Genomic DNA, 16,886 nt, shown 5'->3' with positions numbered 1-16,886 from the left:
AAATAAATAAAACGTGAAGCTTAGAAAATACAGAGGAATGTCTGTCTGTCTGTCTGTCTATCTATCTATATATTTTATCTATTTTGGTTTTTCCAGACTGGGTTTCATTTTTTTTTTTTTCAAGACAGGGTTTCTCTGTGTAGCCCTGGCTGTCCTGGAACTTACTCTGTAGACCAGGCTGGCCTCGAATTCAGAAATCCTCCTGCCTCTGCCTCCCAAGTGCTGGGACTAAGGGTATGGTATGTGTCACTACACTTAGCCAAGTAATTTTTTAAATTCATATTCTAGCTGATTAAAGTGGCTAACTCCTGTAATGCCCACACTTGAAAAATAGAGGCCATCCTGGACTATATGGAAACTTTTGGCCATTCTGAGTCATGGGAAGCTATTCTAAAAGAAAGAAGAAAAATTCACATTCTGTTACCTAAAACAACAACCATGATTTACATTTATAAGTGTCCCTCCAGTGGATTTTCAGTTTAATTCTACAAATATTACTTAGTTAATAATTCTGGATATTGGATAGAGCAGCAGCGCTTATACCCAGAGAAATCTCCCCAGCAACTCTCCTAGGATGTAGAAAGGTAGAAACCCATTCTCTGAGAAATTATTAAGTTAGTATATTTCTCTGGAAAACTAAAAACAACAGAGAATACACTATTTAACTCTTATTAGAGTCATGGATATTAGACTATGAAATATTAGTTCTTGTTAGAGTCTATAGGTCTAGGTAGACAACATCCAACTACTGGGGGTTTCTGGTAATCTATAAAGATAATTTCCTTACCCTGTGTGCTAGTTTGGTAATAGATTGTTCTCTCTTACCATTAGACTCTCAGAAACATCAAGGATTCAAATACTTTTAAGTATTTATTTTGTTTCATTTTTCGGAAAAACACAACCACTCTGATTAGGACAGGCTTGTCTGAAATTCCTATTGCCCAGTTCTCTTGTGCTTGGGGCTTGGGTCATTTTAGAGCTTGTTTACATATTTTTATACGGTGGCTTTTAGAAGAAATGCTTATATTTTAAGTATATATCTTCCACTATTTGTAACTATTTTTTTTGTATCAATTTGTTGTTAAATATTTGGTGACTACGCTCTCCTGCCTAAATAGGTATATTAATTACTCACTCTCGTGACGAGGTTAATGCTCAAAGCCTGATTCTGACGCTTAGAAGCTTTCCCCATCTCAGCCTCCATTCCGCATGACTGAACTCTTTGAGCAAGTCTAGCATGCTAAATACAGCAGCTCTTCAGAGTGTGAAAACAGGAGTTGATTAAAAGCAAATCTATTTTAAATCGCCTCTGCAAATGGCTCAGTTTTAATGTCACCTTCCTGAGTTCTCTTTAATATTCAAATGAGATGCACTTGATCCATTTTCACAGTTAAATCGCAACCTACATTTTTGTGATTTGCAGTGATGCAGACGGGCGGTGCATCCCAGATAAATTCTCTGGGCGGTGCATCCCAGATAAATACTCTCTCCTGGAGCTAGGGCTTTAGAAGCTTTCTGGTTATTCTTCTGCCATGAGTGTCAATTACTGTTGTTGTCATTATTATTATTTTGAGACAGAGTTTTACTATATTACCTTGGCTGTTGTAGAACTCAATATGTATACTGAATTCCAACTCACAGACCCGCTGGTCCCTGCCTCCCAAGTGCTGTGATTAAAAGTGTGTACAACCATATCTAGCCATTACTAAACATTTTTTCAAGTTTTATTTTTATCTTGTAACTTTATATATATATATATATATATATATATATATTTGTGACAGGGTCTTTCTATGTTGCCCTAGCTGTCAGTGGAACCTACTGTGTACAGCAGTCTGGCTTTGAATTTACAGAGATTCACCTACCTCTGCTTCCTGAGTGCTGATATTAAAAGTGTGCACCACCATACCTGTTTTCTGTTTTTATTTCTAATTACATGTGCGTGTGTGCTTTTCCTTTTTGGATTTGTGCAGGAGAGTGGAGACGCTCTTAGGGGCCAGAGGCCTGGGATACCTGTGAAGTTAGACTTCAGGTGGTTGACTGTGAGCCAACACTGGTGCTAAGACTCCATGTCAGACCTCTGAAAGAATGTTAAATCACTCTTTGGTGCTGAGTCATCTTTCTATCCCCGACCTGAGGATCTTCTTAAAACATCAGAAGATTAGATTGTCTCTCTGTCAGCTCCTTCTACGGGAGCTGTTTTTTCTTCCCTTCTACAGAAACTCACAAAGATACAGGTTCATGAAGAAATCCCCCTTACGTATTTTGTAACCAGATGGAAACGGAAAACAGCTTTATTAGTGTTTCCTGATGCGTTGCTAGCAAAAAACACAAAGCACCGAGAAAAAGAAACCCTCGATTTGGGGCTTTGCAAAAGTACTTGCTTGTCCCTTGCCTTGTTATCAAGAGCATTTGTACTAGAACTAGAAATCAGAAAGAAGCAAGGCAGGGATTCCTGAGCCCACTTATCTCTGTGTTCTGTTGCTCCCCCATCTATTTCCCAGGGTGTGTGTGTATGCATTCCTGTGGGGGCTTCTCTCCTTCTCTCCTGTAAGGTTTGGGGCGTTTGGGTTTTCTCATGGGACAGATTTTTTTTTTTTCTATTTTTTTAAAGACAGGTTGTCTCTATGTATCTATGACTGTCCTGGAGCTCACAAAGATAGTCCTGCCGTAGCCCCAGGTGCTGGGATTAAGGGCCTTTCCACTAGGACTGGCATCAGTACCACTGTAACAAACCCTCCTGCTAATCAGGGAGAAGGCTGTTTTGTAAAAAAAAAATTCTTGTTTTGGGGTTGGAGAGATGGCTCAGGAATTAAGAGCACTGGCTGCTCTTCCAGAGGTCCTGAGTTCAATTCCCAGAATCTACATGGCAGTTCACAACTGTCTGTACCTCTGGTTCCAAGGAATCTGACAACCTCATACAGACACATGCAGGCAAAATGCCAAAGTACGCAAAATAAAGTAAAGGTTTTTTTTTTTTTTTTTTTTTTTTGGTTTTTTGAGACAGTGTTTCTCTGTCTCTGTGTAGCCCTGGCTGTCCTGGTACTCACTCTGTAGACCAGGCTGGCCTTGAACTCAGAAATCCATCTGCCTCTGCCTCCCAAGTGCTTGGACTAAAGGCGTGCGCCACCACCACCCAGCATAAAGTATTTTTAAAATATCTAGTGGGGGGGGGAGGGCTGGAGAGATGGCTCAGTGGTTAAGAGCACTGACTGCTCTTCCAAAGGCCCTGAGTTCAAATCCCAGCAACCACATGGTGGCTTACAACCATCCACAATGAGATCTGACTCCCACTTCTGGAGTGTCTGAAGACAGCTACAGTGTACTTACATATAATAAATAAATCTTTAAAAAAAAAATCTAGTTTTAGGGAGCTGAGGCAAGAAGATTGCCTGGGCTACATAGTGAAGACTTAGTCTCAAAAAGAAGAAGGGGGTGCAAGGATGTCTGAATGCTTGAGGACACACTGCCTCTTGCAGGGGATCTGGGTTTGGTTGCTAGCACATGATGCTCATGACCACCCCTAACTCCAGCTTCACTGCTTCCTTCCTCTGAACTTCATGGGACCAGGCACACATATGATACACATACATGCAGGCAAAACACTCAAGCAAACCAACATATACTATACACACACACACACACACACACACATCAAGATCTATCTTATCTCTATCTATCTATCTATCTATATATCAAGAAACTTAGGCTACATGACAGACTAAAATGAACAAATAATTAAAAAAAATCAGTAATTCACCTTTTATGAAACAAAAGAAACAATTGTGTGACCCCAAATATTATTGCTATTGTTTATGACTTTTCCAATTCAAAATACTGCCTGTTCAGTTGGAGCAGCAGTATGGTAGCCCAGGTTTAGTCTCAGATCTGGGAGGTGGGCACAGAATTAGAAGTTTGAGACTATCTTGAGCTATATGAAATCCTTTCTCAAAGACATAAACAGTGGCTCTGGAAGACCGTTCCAAATCAAGCTAATACAAATAGAACACTACCAAGAACCTGGAATGTAGCTCAGTGATATATTAACACACCTTGTTGCATGTGGGCGAGGCCCTTAGTTAGAACCCTAATTTGTGCATACTGCGCACTTTGTAGTACCTAAGGGCACTACGAAACAAAAAGTGTAGGCTGTACCTAAAGCACCATTTTATTTTTGTGTATGAAAAACTAAAGTATGAGTTGCTGACAGTTTTAATGAGCTAGATTTTCCCCCCTGTTACTCTACAGTTGCCTTTTGCGGTTTTCTCTCTGTGTAAGCCGGCATTATATAAAAGGTCAACTGCAAGTTTCCAAAGTTTGGAAGAGCCGGAGGTCTAATCCTCTCTGTTTAAAAAAACAAACTATTCCAAAGCTTCGGAGGGGGGGAACGGCAAGAAATGTATCCTTTCTGCTTTAATTCTTGTGTACCGTAACCATGAGCAAAGACATCTTGCAGAAGGTTTCGCAAGCTCCTATATAAAAAGTTGCTTAATGTTACAAGCCAATGATTCTTGGGAGGGATGGGTTTCTCTGCAGCGCTGGTCCCTGGTCTGGGCGGTGAAAAGGATGGCCTGGTCCCGGCCACTTTCCCAAGCAGGCGGGGAATCTAGGCGTCCGGAAACGGTCAGGGGCGGGCCGTAGGGCGGACAGGCCTAGGGACTTCGGCCTCCAAAAGCCGCTTGGCAAGGAAACAAACCCGGCTCTCTTGTGTTTCCCCAGAGCAACGCCAGACCGCAGGGAGAAGCCGCCCCATCCTCCCCGCGACGCCTCCGGCGCCCGGCCTCCCGCCCTCCGCCGCGCCTGCGCGCTAAGCCGACTGCGCGGGCGCCGCTTCCCGGCTCCGCATTCCTCCCCCTTCGGAGCTCCGCGCGCCTGCGCGCCAGCTGGGAGGAACTCGGCGTCGGGGCGGGAGGACGCGCGCGCGGCCGCGGCCGGGGGGCGGTGGCCAGGCGGCGGGAGGCGGGCCGCGCGCGCCGGTGGGAAGCGTCCGGCAGCCACAGCGCCGGCTCCGTAGTCGTCGCGGCCGCCCGGGTCTCGCTCGCCCCTCCTCCCGCTCCCCCGCCCGCCGCCGCCCGCGCGCATGCGCCGCCGGAGCGCGAGGGTCGGCTTCGGGTGTCTGGTGGCGGCAGAGCGGAGCTGCGAGGCCCGAGAGTCAGAACCTGGGGGAGAGGGATGGTCTCTGCACCGGGGGGAGCCGCAGGAGCCGCCGCCGCTGCCGACGCCACCGCCGCAGCCGCCGCCGCCGCCGCCCCGGCGCCCGCCTCCCTGCGCTGACGGCCGCGTACGAAGCCGGCGAGGGGGAGCCGGCCACCGCGGTCGCCGGCACACCGCCCAGCATGGTCCGGGAAACAAGGCACCTCTGGGTCGGAAACTTACCGGAGAACGTGCGGGAAGAGAAGATCATTGAACATTTCAAACGGTGAGTGACACGAGGCCCGGGGGCCGCGCTGGCACCTCGGGCGCCTCTCCGGCCCGTTGCTGGCCACCGGCAGAGCGGCGACGCGCGGCTGGCTGGCTGGCTCCGGCGCTCTGGGCGGGCGGCTGCTGTTCGGCCACCGAGGGAGCGGGAGCGGGAGAGCTGGGGACTGCGGGATCGCCTCTTTGCGCGCCGCCTCGCAGTCCAGCGCGGCCGGCCCGGACCCGGAGCGGACGCAGCAGCCGCGCCTGGCATCGTGCGGCACCGGGAGGTGGCGGGCACCCGGAGCAGTGGCCGCTCTCCGAAGATTCGTGCAGCGGCAGATGCTTCTGCTGTCTGTGCGGCTGGCTGGGTGGAGCGGGCTGCCTGGCGCTCGGCGGCGGCTAAATGGGCTGCCCGTGTCCCGGAGCTCGCGGGGAAGGGAGCGCGAACACCGAGGCGCTGCGGATGCATTCCCGCGCCGCGCCGGTGACCGAGCGGTTTTTTTTTTTTTAAATACAATAGATCCTTCACCTCTTAATTCGTTAGTGAAGTAGCCAAAAAGTGCAAATCTTTCGCGATTAGGTGTGACTTTTCGGTTTCTCTAAATACTTTTTTGCTTGTGGGAGATAAAAATAAATGTTGCTTTTCATACGCGTTGGTAGCATTTAGCGTTTATTTGGTCCCAGAAACGCGTGTCCGGTGACTGGTAGAGGCCTCAGCATGCAGCCCCACTTACAATGAGCATTTATTCATACTTTCGCACATTGAGAAAGAACATAGCATATTGCGATCGCTTGTGGAAATTCATTTCTCCTGATATCTCCAGTACCCTGGAGGGTTCCAAGTTGGGCGTACTCTGAATTCCCACTATCCAGTGGGTGCAGGGAATATAATTAGGAGAACGAACGCCCTCATTAGAGTCAACCTGGGAAAATGGGCTGTGTCGCCCGGGCTGGAACCTCTTTGGTGAGGCCTGGGAAGCGTGAGCGCCTTTCTTTCTCTCTGATGGAGGGCTATTGATTCTGTTGGCCGTTGCTCTTCCTCGGGTATTAAATCTTCGCCTCTGGGGCGCGCGTGTGCGCGTGCCCGCGTGTGAAAAGGAGCTGGGCATAGTGAGGCCATTCATAACCTGCCGGGATGTCCTCCGCAGGCCTGGGGGAGGTGCGCGGTGCCTGGGACTCCGGGTGTTTACTACGTTGTGCCTGAGACACGGGAGAGGGGGAGGTCCGGAGATGGAGTGTTGGCCGGGGTGCCGGGGGATGAAAGGGGACTGCAGCAGCTGGAGCGCCAGCAAATGGGAACTTTCTCTGCCGGTGCTGCTCCACCCCTCAGCCTGGGTCTCTGCCCTCCAGTAGCACATCCTCAGCGTTGAGGAGCTAGCGCTCAGCCTTCTTAGGTTTTGGAGTGGGAACCCTCTGCACTGTACCCCTTTTAATCACCTGGTGGATCTCTGCATGGGAAATTGCTACGCACCGACGTGCAAACACGTGCATTGCCTCATTCGCTCTGCTCCTGTGTTGGGTGGTCATACTTGACGTTTCACATTATGCAGATATCAGAGGCGCAGCTTGCCTTAGACCTGGAGTTTGACCCTGTGTGCAAGGCGAGGGAGAGGGAAAGCAGCGGGGGAAGAGGTTGGGGGCAGCCCCGGGAGGCTTGGAAGCGTGGTGCCGCGGTCCGGCTGGTGTGAATGACTCTCTAAGATGGCGGCCAGGACCTACTTTATGTGGGAATCTGCGGAGCCGCTCAGAATGCAGGAGAGGGAGGGAGGAGGCGCGCAGGAGGGCTGTCTGAAAGCCGGAGGAGCGCGGCGCTAGCCCGAGGCTCACCGGCACACTGCTGACCCTGCGTTTACAGCGGCGCTTTATCGGTTGTAGAGCAAAAGCAGATGCTCTTGGTAAAAAGATTATTGGAAGCCTCTGCAGATGTGTGTCCCCCAAACTCCTGAATCGTAAAAGCGATAGTTCTCACTTGGACACCAATGGATTTTATTTGATTAGTACACCTTTAATAGGAGCAGAGCCTGAGAAGGTAACAAAGTAATCTCCCCTTCACCCTTGACCCTGAAATTCCCACTTCTCACCCCACCCCGCCCCCAAACAGGTACTCTGTTTCTGGTTTGTTGCTTATCTTTCTGCCTACAAAAATGTTCTTGCTGATCCAGTTGTGGAGCTAAGTATATGTCTCTTTCTCCATATAGTGGAATGTGTTTTGTTAAATATGTGATCGCTACTAGAAAGAAGAATAGAATTTAAATCATTTAAACGAAAGGGATGAGAGGGCACTAAGATGATAAGAAAACTTAATGGCGTTCAACCTCTGCCCTGTAGACCTCAGAATGAGAAGAACTACGAGATGCCTGTATTAAACCGAACCTGAGTGCCTTTTCCTACCCTCCTTTTCCCTAGCTGATTACAACATTAACTAATAACTGTTCTACAGGATTAAGAGGTGTACACTGGGAATACATTAAATAAAACACTTCAAAGACGAATGTTCTTTTAACAGTGGTTAGGCTTTTGCAGTAGGTATTTGGATTAAAAGGACAACAAAAAAACGTGGAGGCTAAATCAGACAGCTGTGGAGGCAGAGATAAAGGCTTCCCTCCCTGCCCAATCGCTCGGGTTCTGACCAGTGCTTTCAGTGCACAGCAGATGGAGGAAGGGTGCTGATCCCCGCCCCTTCCCGCCTTCCCCCCATTCCCCCAGTGCCGAAGAAAGGCCAGCCTGAGAACACAGAGTATTTTTAAAAATTGGCTGTACATTCTTGCGTATAATAAGTCTACTGTGTTCATTTTCCTTACAGCTTTCCATATGCTGAATTAAGAAAATTAAATGACTGTTTCTGAATAGGGATTTAGTTAACAAAGATCCATTACAGGGCCACAATGGAGAAAGTCCTTTCTTTCTTTTGTATGGTAGCGGAGCTGAAGGGTTGGAGGGGGCATCACACAACAATTGGTTGCTGTCTGGTAGAGCTAGGTGTGTGCCAGGGCTCCTTGTATTAGAGTAAACAATCGGATAGAATCCCTCAAGGACTAACTTTTCTTTCTGCCTTACTTTCATGGTTAAGTACATCACACATTGTATTTTCCTTGACCAACCATTACTGGTACTTTGCAGATAGGGTAAATATTATGTAGTAATTGCCTAGGGGAAGTCTTTTTTAAAAATTGTCAAAAGAATGAAACTGGCTAAATATCTTTTTTGTCGAGACAGGTTTTCTTTGGAAAAACTTGTTTGTTTTAGCCCAGTGTTTTTCTAGTTAAAGCTATCACATATACACTGCTATCTTTTTGGTCACAGAAATCAGATAATACCAGAGCCGCTTCATCCTTGTGCTCACTGAGGATGGGTAGAGGCCATCGCTGCCAGATCCTTTCTTTACTTGAGTCCAGATGGTTTCTGTGAAGTTACCTCTAGTTTTGAGACTGTAATTCTGAGTATTTTAATGATAGACTTCTTTTTGCATATTTTAAAATCTCAGGAAAACTCAGTTATTTTGAAATAGCGTTGAACTTAATATAGAGTGCTTAAAATGTATTTTATTTCTTGGAAAAAAAAATGTATGTGGCAGACTGTGGGAAGACTATGGGGTCCTTTCAAGGAGCGGCTCCAGACATCTGTATTGGAGAAGGGACCTTCCCATTCACCTTTGTTTCAGCCTCCGGGTTGCTTGCAATTCTACTGTTCCGTATGTTTAGGAAGAGCTTTCAGGCTGGGTTTGTGAGATATTTTTAGCCCTGTTAACACTGCATGCAGCTTTGGAAATTTTTATGTAGAATGCTATAAAGATAGTGGTGATGAACTGAGCAGAGGTTAGCCCAGTCCTTGGGGAGGCCGAGGCAGGTGGACTGGAGTTCAAGGCCAACCTAGTCTACAGATTCGAGTTCCAGGATAGTCAAGGCTAAGAAAGACAGACAGGCAGACAGACAGACATAAAGGCAGCAAGCTTTTCTGCTTTTCTGGGTTGCTTCCACCTCTCACTTTCTCTTAGTTTTTACTCTTTTTAATTTTAATTTTTGAGTCTTAACGCTAGGCTTTCACAGTAGTCACGGGCTGACTCTAGCCCAGGTTGGGTTCTCTCCCCACCAGTGAGGTTCTGGGACTATAGGCCTGACCCTTTACTCTCCATTACATTTTAAAAGTGTTTAAACTATTTCACAAAGACACCAAATATCTAGTAGGAGATTATATATTTCAATCCTGTTATTTCTACTCCCCCTTTTTATTTCAGCTGAGGATGGAGCCCAAAGTCCCACACATGGCAAGCTCCTGCTGTGGGCTACGTGGGTTTATTAACCTCTAGCACCCAGGAAAGTAGCAGTGGTCTGAGCTGTAGCCAGCCATTCCAGGGTTTAGAAAGAACTACAAAACTTGTATAGTAGCCAGGTGGTGGTGGCGCATGCCTTTGATCCCAGCACTTGGGAGACAGAGGCAGGTGGATTTCTGAGTTCGAGGCCAGCCTGGTTTACCGAGTGAATTCCAGGACAGCCAGGGCTACACAGAGAAACCCTGTCTCGAGAAAAACAAAAAAACGAAACAAACAACAGCAAAAAAAAAAACAAAACCAACTTGTATAGTAGCAAAGGGAGAACTACTAGATTTGGCTCTAGAATGATTTTTCTTTATTGTGCTTTTTTTGTGTGTGCAGGGGTGTTTTGTCCGCACCACATTCATACTGGGTGACATGGAGGCCAGAAGAGGGTGCCGATCCCCCGGGACTGGAGTTACAGATAATTGTGAGCCAACCATGTGGTTGCTGGGAACTCCAGTCCTTTGGAAGAGCAATCAGTGCTGAGCCATTTCTTCCCCCCTTCCCATCGCCCCCCACCCCCCCACCTTGGAATATTTTTTTGAGTGACACATAGCTGGTTTTCAGTGTGTGGAAATAAGCGTTTCATATTTCAGATTGTTCTCCCACGTGGTGTCCCTGTCCACTAAGTTGTCAGGGCTGGGTGTGACCCCGAGCTGCTTTACTTCTGTTCCAGATATCTGCAGAGGCAGGCAGATCTCTGAGCTCCAGGCCAGGCAGGGCTGCTGTATAGTGAGACTCTGCCTTAAAAACCAAAACCAAAAAATGGAGGGGGGGTGTGTCTAATTTACTGTAGAATGACTAACTTAAATACAGTGAGGTTTTTTTTGTTTATTTCCTTTTTTTCTTAAACTTTTATTGCATTATGAGGAGAAAAGTTACATGATTTCAATTTATCTGAATTTGTTAACTTTTATTTTTTTCCTTTTTTTGGAGACAGGGTCTCTTTAATGTACCCTAGGTTGACCCTGGTACTTAATACCTAGACCAGGCTGGCCTTAAAGTAGAGGGATTCTCCTCTTGCCTCTCCCTCACAAATGCTAGGATCAAACCACCATGCTGGGTTGCTTTTTATTTTTGAGACAAGTTCTCCCTAATCTTAGGCTAGCCTTGGATTTGCTAGAATTCTTGATATTTCAGCATCTACCTTCTGAGGGCTGGGATCATAGCATGACCTATCAGACTGAGTTTCCCGTGGTGGGCATTAAAACTAGGGCTTAATGCACAGTAGACAAGCAGTCTATTAAAACGGAGCTACCGGGCTGGAGAGATGGCTCAGCAGTTAAGAGCACCGACTGCTCTTCCAGAAGTCCTGAGTTCAAATCCCAGCAACCACATGGTGGCTCAACCATCCGTAATGTGATCTGATACCCTCTTCTGGAGTGTCTGAAGACAGCTACAGTGTACTTAGATATAATAAATAAATAAATAAATAAATCTTTAAAAAAAAAAAAACAAAAAAAAACCAGAGCTACCTTCCTGACTTGGCGTATTTGGATTCGATTATTTATGATTTTAAATATAGAAAACTCATGTTTAAGTATAGCAAAACATGCTTGTTTTTGAGAATCTTCACTGTGTGGAAGGAAACAGGCTGGGTTTGAATGGAGATGCTTTCGCCAGCCTCCCTCCTGAGTTAGGATTAGAGTTTCCCAGCTTGTGTATTTTCATATTCAGGAAGCTAGAACATTCTGAGATAATGCCTGAATAAAGAAGGCCTGCCTGGCTCACTGTAGTCTTGTTGGCTTTGAACTCACCACCAGTCCCAGCCCTAGTCTCCTGAGTGCTGGAATTATAGGTATGTGCAAACATGTCCCCCTGTGCTCTCTTGATCCAGGCCTATCCTACTCTTTTTTTTTTTTTTTTTTTTTGGTCTTTTCGAGACAGGGTTTCTCTGTGTAGCCCTGGCTGTCCTGGAACTCACTCTGTAGACCAGGCTGGCCTCGAACTCAGAGATCCACCTGCCTCTGCCTCCCAAGTGCTGGGATTAAAGGCGTGCGCCACCACCGCCCGGCCTTTTTTTTTTTTAAGGATTATTTATTTTTTATTACGTGTGAGTGAGCGTGCGTGCATGTGTGTGCCTGTTGCCTGAAGAGGTCAGAAAGGGGCATCAAGTCCCTTGGAACTGGAGTTACGGACGGGAGGTTAGCCAGATGCATAGGATGAGAAGTGGTCTTACAGAGCCAGCACCATTGTGCTCTTAGGTTTGCTAGGCTAGACCAGTGACACTAGACTGTGATTCCAGCACTAGGGAGGGAGGCAGAGACAGGTGCTTCTCTAGAGTTTGAGGCCAGCCTGGTCTTCAGAGTGAATTCTAGAAACTCTAGGTAGTTCGAGGTCTAGGTAGAGGGACCCTGTCTCAAAACAAAGAAAACAAAGTTTGCCTAGCTAGGTTGGTGTTCGTGGTGTAGTGTCCCCCTTGGTGTCTTGTGGGAGATTCCCTGGAATTGTCCTGGTACTCTTCATCAGTCAGTCTCCATTCAGCAGCCTTAGCACTGGGTGCAACTCTCCCTATGTTCCCTGCCACTGTGATGGCTGAGGCAGGAGTATGAACTGGAGCTCTGGGTGGACTGTGAGGAGAGGCTCCCTTCTTTGGCTGGTGACTAGCCGCCGCTCCCTAGGTTTCTCAGCCATGTCCCAGGCACAGCAGAGGCTTCTCTTTACTACAGGTTTCCATATCGCTGTCCTGGAAGAAACCTCCTTTGCTATTGGTGTAGTTATGTAGAAATCAAAAATGTAAAGATTTATTTCCAATTATCTACTGTGTGTGACTGTGGGTATGTGCTTGTGAGTGAAGGTGCCGGTGGAGGCCAAAGGCATCGGGTTCTCTGCAGTTATATGCCTGGTTGTGAGCTTCCTACCGTGGGGAGTTGGGATTTGAATTTGGGTCTTTAGAATACTGTTGTGATCATCAAAAGAGAAAGAGCTAGAAGAATATGTTCTGGTGGGGTGTGGAGAGAAGGGGTGCCCTGTCAGGCACATGCCAAGGCATCCCTTCCCCCTGAGGGACCAGACACACACCCACACCGGTATAGTATAGAATAGAGTTTATTTAGGGCATGGGGAGGGGAGTTAAGAGGGTAGTAGAGGCAGAGAAAAGGAGAGAGTAGATAAGTGGAGGCTAGCCTTGACCACGTGGAGGGAGGGGGGAAGGGAATGGGGAGCAAGGGGGCAAGAGGCTAGAGAGAGGCAGTAGTCAGAGGGTAAGAGGGACAAGAGAGAGAGGAGGGGCCAAGCATACCTGGCTACTGCCAGGAACTGTGGGGGTGCAGTTCAGACAGAATACCAACAAATACTGTGCGCTGTTAACTGCTGAACCATCTCTCCAGCCCCAGAAATCAAGATTTTAAGTGCTCAGAACTGTGATTTTTTTTTCCAGAGCTGAGATGTATGGCATTTGTACATGTATGTATAATCATGAACATGCTGCTGTGTCTTAATTTACATTTGTGTGTGCTCATATGAACTCACAACAGACGTGCAGCAATCAGGATGGCTTGCGGTTCTTTCCTCTTACCACGGGAATCGAATTAGGTCCTGTAGCAAGCACCTTTTCTCACTGAGTCATTGCTCCTGTAACCAGATGAGTTTACACTGAGTTGACCTGTTCAGTTAATCAGAATTTTTACTCTATTATTAATTATTAGTATTACTATCATTATTTTGAGGGTGTATGGTATGTCTGAGTACAGGCCCAAGCGTGGTGTGGGGTGTGTATGAGAGGGGGAGGGGGTAAGTCAGAGGACAACTTTTGGGGGTTGATCCAGGGTTCAGACTCAATTCCCCAAGCTCCCACAGCGAGGGATCATCTCAACGGGTGATAAGGTTTTTAACCTCTCCCTTTCCGTGTTTGTAACTTCTAACCAGCGAGAGACCTGCCTCCGTCCTGGTCCTTGCACACACCCCTCTGTTCAGTAGTTCCTATCCATGGTAACTCAGCTCCTAGGCGCTCTGCCACCCACTCCTGCCACTTGTGAGGACATGGCCCTGGTGGCTCTTAGCAAGCTTTTGGAATCCAACATGGTGAGACTGGCAAAGAAAAGAAGGTGGCATTGAGAGTGGCTTTGCTGGTTCGCCCTTGCCTCCGGGGTGTGAACAACAGACTCACCGCCACTTCTCTCAACTTCGGGGTCTCATCAGTCTGAGGTGTGGTTTTTCTCTTGCTAGTCACCTAACCCATCGTATCACATTGACTAACCTTCTTACATCGTGCTGAGAACAGGTTTGAGGATTTGTTATGGTGAAGAAACCTTACACCGAATCAGGCAAGCAGCAACCTTTAATGTGGACGTCGGAAAACGGTTTCCTGAAATTTAACATAGAGCATACAGAGCTCTGAACTTCAGAGGGACCCTGGCACAACCCAAGTCTGGTCTCCCTTCGCCCCCTTTGTCTTTTCTGTCAGTGGGGTGTCTTTCTTAGCCACTAATGGCTTAGAATCACTGCAGTTGAACGTGAACTCTTTTTTTTTTTTTTTCCTTTAAAAACCACCCCCATTTCCTCAGAGACAGGCCCTCACTCTATAGATGAGGCTGGCCTTTGGCTCAGAGAGATCCACTGCCTGTGCCTCAAATCCTGGGATTAAAGGCACGAACCCCAAAAGAGATGCCACTTTGTTAGAAGATGCATTTGTCCTACTTTCTTCGTGAGTTTTGCTTGCATGTATGTATATGCACTGTATGCATGCCTGGTGCCCACAGAGGCCCCAAAGGGTCATTGAATCCCTGGAACTGGAGTTCCAGGTGGGTGTTGGAAACCGATTCCTAGTCCTGGAAAGCAGCAGCAGATGCTCTTAACCTCTCTGTTCCAATGAATTCATTCTTTATTTGGAGCAATTTTTCTGTCTCAGCCTGCCTGCCTGCTGCTGGGACTATAGGTATAAGCCATCATGCTTTTTTTCTATAATATCGGTACACCTATTCCCTGGCATAAGTCTCACAGCGGCGGTTTGTTGCTTCATCTTAATCATCATCATCAACACCATCACCATGGTCATTGTCATTGTCATCATCAGTGTGTGTGCCAAGGTCCTGAGGGTTGTCAGATCCCATAGAGTTGGGTGCTGGGCCTTGAACTCCCAGTCCTCTGTGCAAGAACAACCTATTCTCTCTTGTTTTGATTTTGTTTTTGAGGCAGGGCTACACATGTAGCTCTGGCTGGCCTGGAACGCCCTGCATAGACCAGCCTATTCTCCCTCAGAAATCACCTGCCACTGCCTCCCAAATGCTAAGAGTTAAGGTGTGGGCTGCTGTGTCCAGCCAGTGTTTGCTGCTAACCGAGAAGTCCTCTCTCCAGCTCTGTATGACTGTTGTTCTGACCCAGGTCTCAGATGTCTCATTTTATCCATTAGTATTCCAATACTTCCAGAATGTAAGATATTTAAAGATACCACAGCACTATTACCATTATAATTACACCAGAATGACTAATTCTTGCTTGTTTTCAAACACCAGATCAAAAGCTCTAATGCCTTAAGAAAGAATCATGGCACCTGAAGAGGTCAGAAGAGGGGTCAGGTGTGTGGGAGCAGGAGCTGCAGGCCTGAGTTGCCAGCCTTGGGTGGCAGGCTTGGGTGCTGGGAACTGAGCGCCTGCTTTTCCTTGCTGAGCTATCTCACTAGCTCATGTGAACAATTTTTCCCTCCCATGTTGGTGATTAAACCCAGAGCTTCATATCCAGGCACATGCTCCATCGCTGAGCTCTGTTCCTAGGCCTTGCCCATCTCTCTTCTGTGAGTTGATTTATTTTGCCTTTTCCTTTACTTTCCTTTACTTGTGGGGGATGGAGCAGGTTGTCACTTTTCTTGTAGATGCAGGGATTTTGCACTGTAATTAATCTTTGCTACTTTCCCCAAGGTTGTATATACTGCAACCCAGTGGGTTTTCTTTGCTTTCTCAGAGAGAGAGCGAGAGCATACATCAACAGTAGTTGTAAATTCTGCTCCTTCCTTTCCATTCCTGTCACTCTAAGGGCAAGGGCAGGGTTAGCTCAGGATATTAGCTTTTTCCGTAGTGAGGTCAGGAGCCTCGTTTACCCTCACACTTGTAATCCCAGCACCTGGAGGCAGAGAGGAAGGAAGATTGCTGCAGTTGAAGGCCAGCTTGGTCTCCACAGCGACTTCAGGACGCAGCACTATAGCCGGGTCTATCTTACCACCCCAACCCAAGAAAAAGGACTAGCGCTTTTTGGTGGACAGTTTTGCTGGATTTAGGGATTTTTGAGGAGTTTTGTTGTTGTTTCTTGAGTCAGGGTTTCTCTGTGTAGCCCTGGCTGCCCTGAACTCCTTCTGTAGACCAGGCTGGCCTTAAGTTTAGAGATTCCCCTGCCTCTGCCTCCTAAGTGCAGAGATTAAAATGGTGGGAACCACCAGTCTGGCTGATTTTTGAGTTTTTAACCATCTTTAGTAATTAAAATTTTTTAAAAGAATTATTTGTTTATTTTATGTCTATGATTACATTGTTGCTATCTTCAGACACAGCAGAAGAGGGCATTGGATCTCATTATAGATGGTTGTGAGCCACCATGTGGTTGCTGGGTGCGAATTGAACTCAGGACCTCTGGAAGAGCAGTGAGTGCTCTTAACCACTGAGCCATCTCTCCAGCCCATAGTAGTTAAATTTTATAAATCAATTTCATATATATAAATTAATTGTACATTAGATTTTTTAACATCACCTTGAAAGAAACAGTTGGCCATTATCATAACAAATTACTACTGTAGTCAAGTATACTTCAAGTAGAAAATACCTTTCAAGTGTGTCCACTTTCAGAAAGTGTGTCAGTTGACATATAGTGAGATAATGTAGAACCTTTTGCTTGCTTGCCACTTGCCCTTCTGCCCTTCTCCTGCCTTCCTTCTTTCTTTAATTTCTAGTGTGCTTTTAAATTTTTTTATTTCATGTCTATGAGTGTTTTACTTGCATGTATGTATCATGTGTGTCTGCTGCCTATGGGGGGTCAGAATCAGAAGAGGGCATCAGGTTCCCTGGAACTGGAGTTACAGATGGTTGTGGGTCACCTTGTGAGTGCTGGGAACCAAGAGTAACAAGTGCTCTGAGCCACTGAACCTTCTATTGTTTGTAAAGTAACTCCCCCCTCCCAAAAAAAAGCTGGACAGTGGTGGTGCACGCCTTTAATCCCAGCACTTGGGAGGCAGAGGCAGGCGGATTTCTGA

At 46.8% G+C, this 16,886-nt stretch overlaps 1 protein-coding gene across 2 annotated transcripts in view; it reads left to right on the top strand.

Annotated features, from left to right (window-relative positions):
- The first annotated feature begins 5,296 nt into the window (after positions 1-5,296).
- Positions 5,297-16,886, top strand: part of Spen (spen family transcriptional repressor) — a 77,849-nt gene continuing 66,259 nt past the window's right edge. For both annotated transcript variants that reach the window (XM_031379335.1, XM_031379334.1), the window contains exon 1: positions 5,297-5,419. In XM_031379335.1, the coding sequence (XP_031235195.1) occupies positions 5,337-5,419 (83 nt within the window). In that variant the 5' untranslated portion in view covers positions 5,297-5,336. The remainder of the gene's footprint in view (positions 5,420-16,886) is intronic.

The sequence above is a fragment of the Mastomys coucha genome, unplaced genomic scaffold (assembly GCF_008632895.1).
Source record: "Mastomys coucha isolate ucsf_1 unplaced genomic scaffold, UCSF_Mcou_1 pScaffold18, whole genome shotgun sequence".
NCBI lineage: Eukaryota > Metazoa > Chordata > Mammalia > Rodentia > Muridae > Mastomys > Mastomys coucha.
The sequence above is the reverse complement of the archived record's forward strand: the minus strand, read 5'-3'. Positions and strand labels throughout refer to the sequence as shown.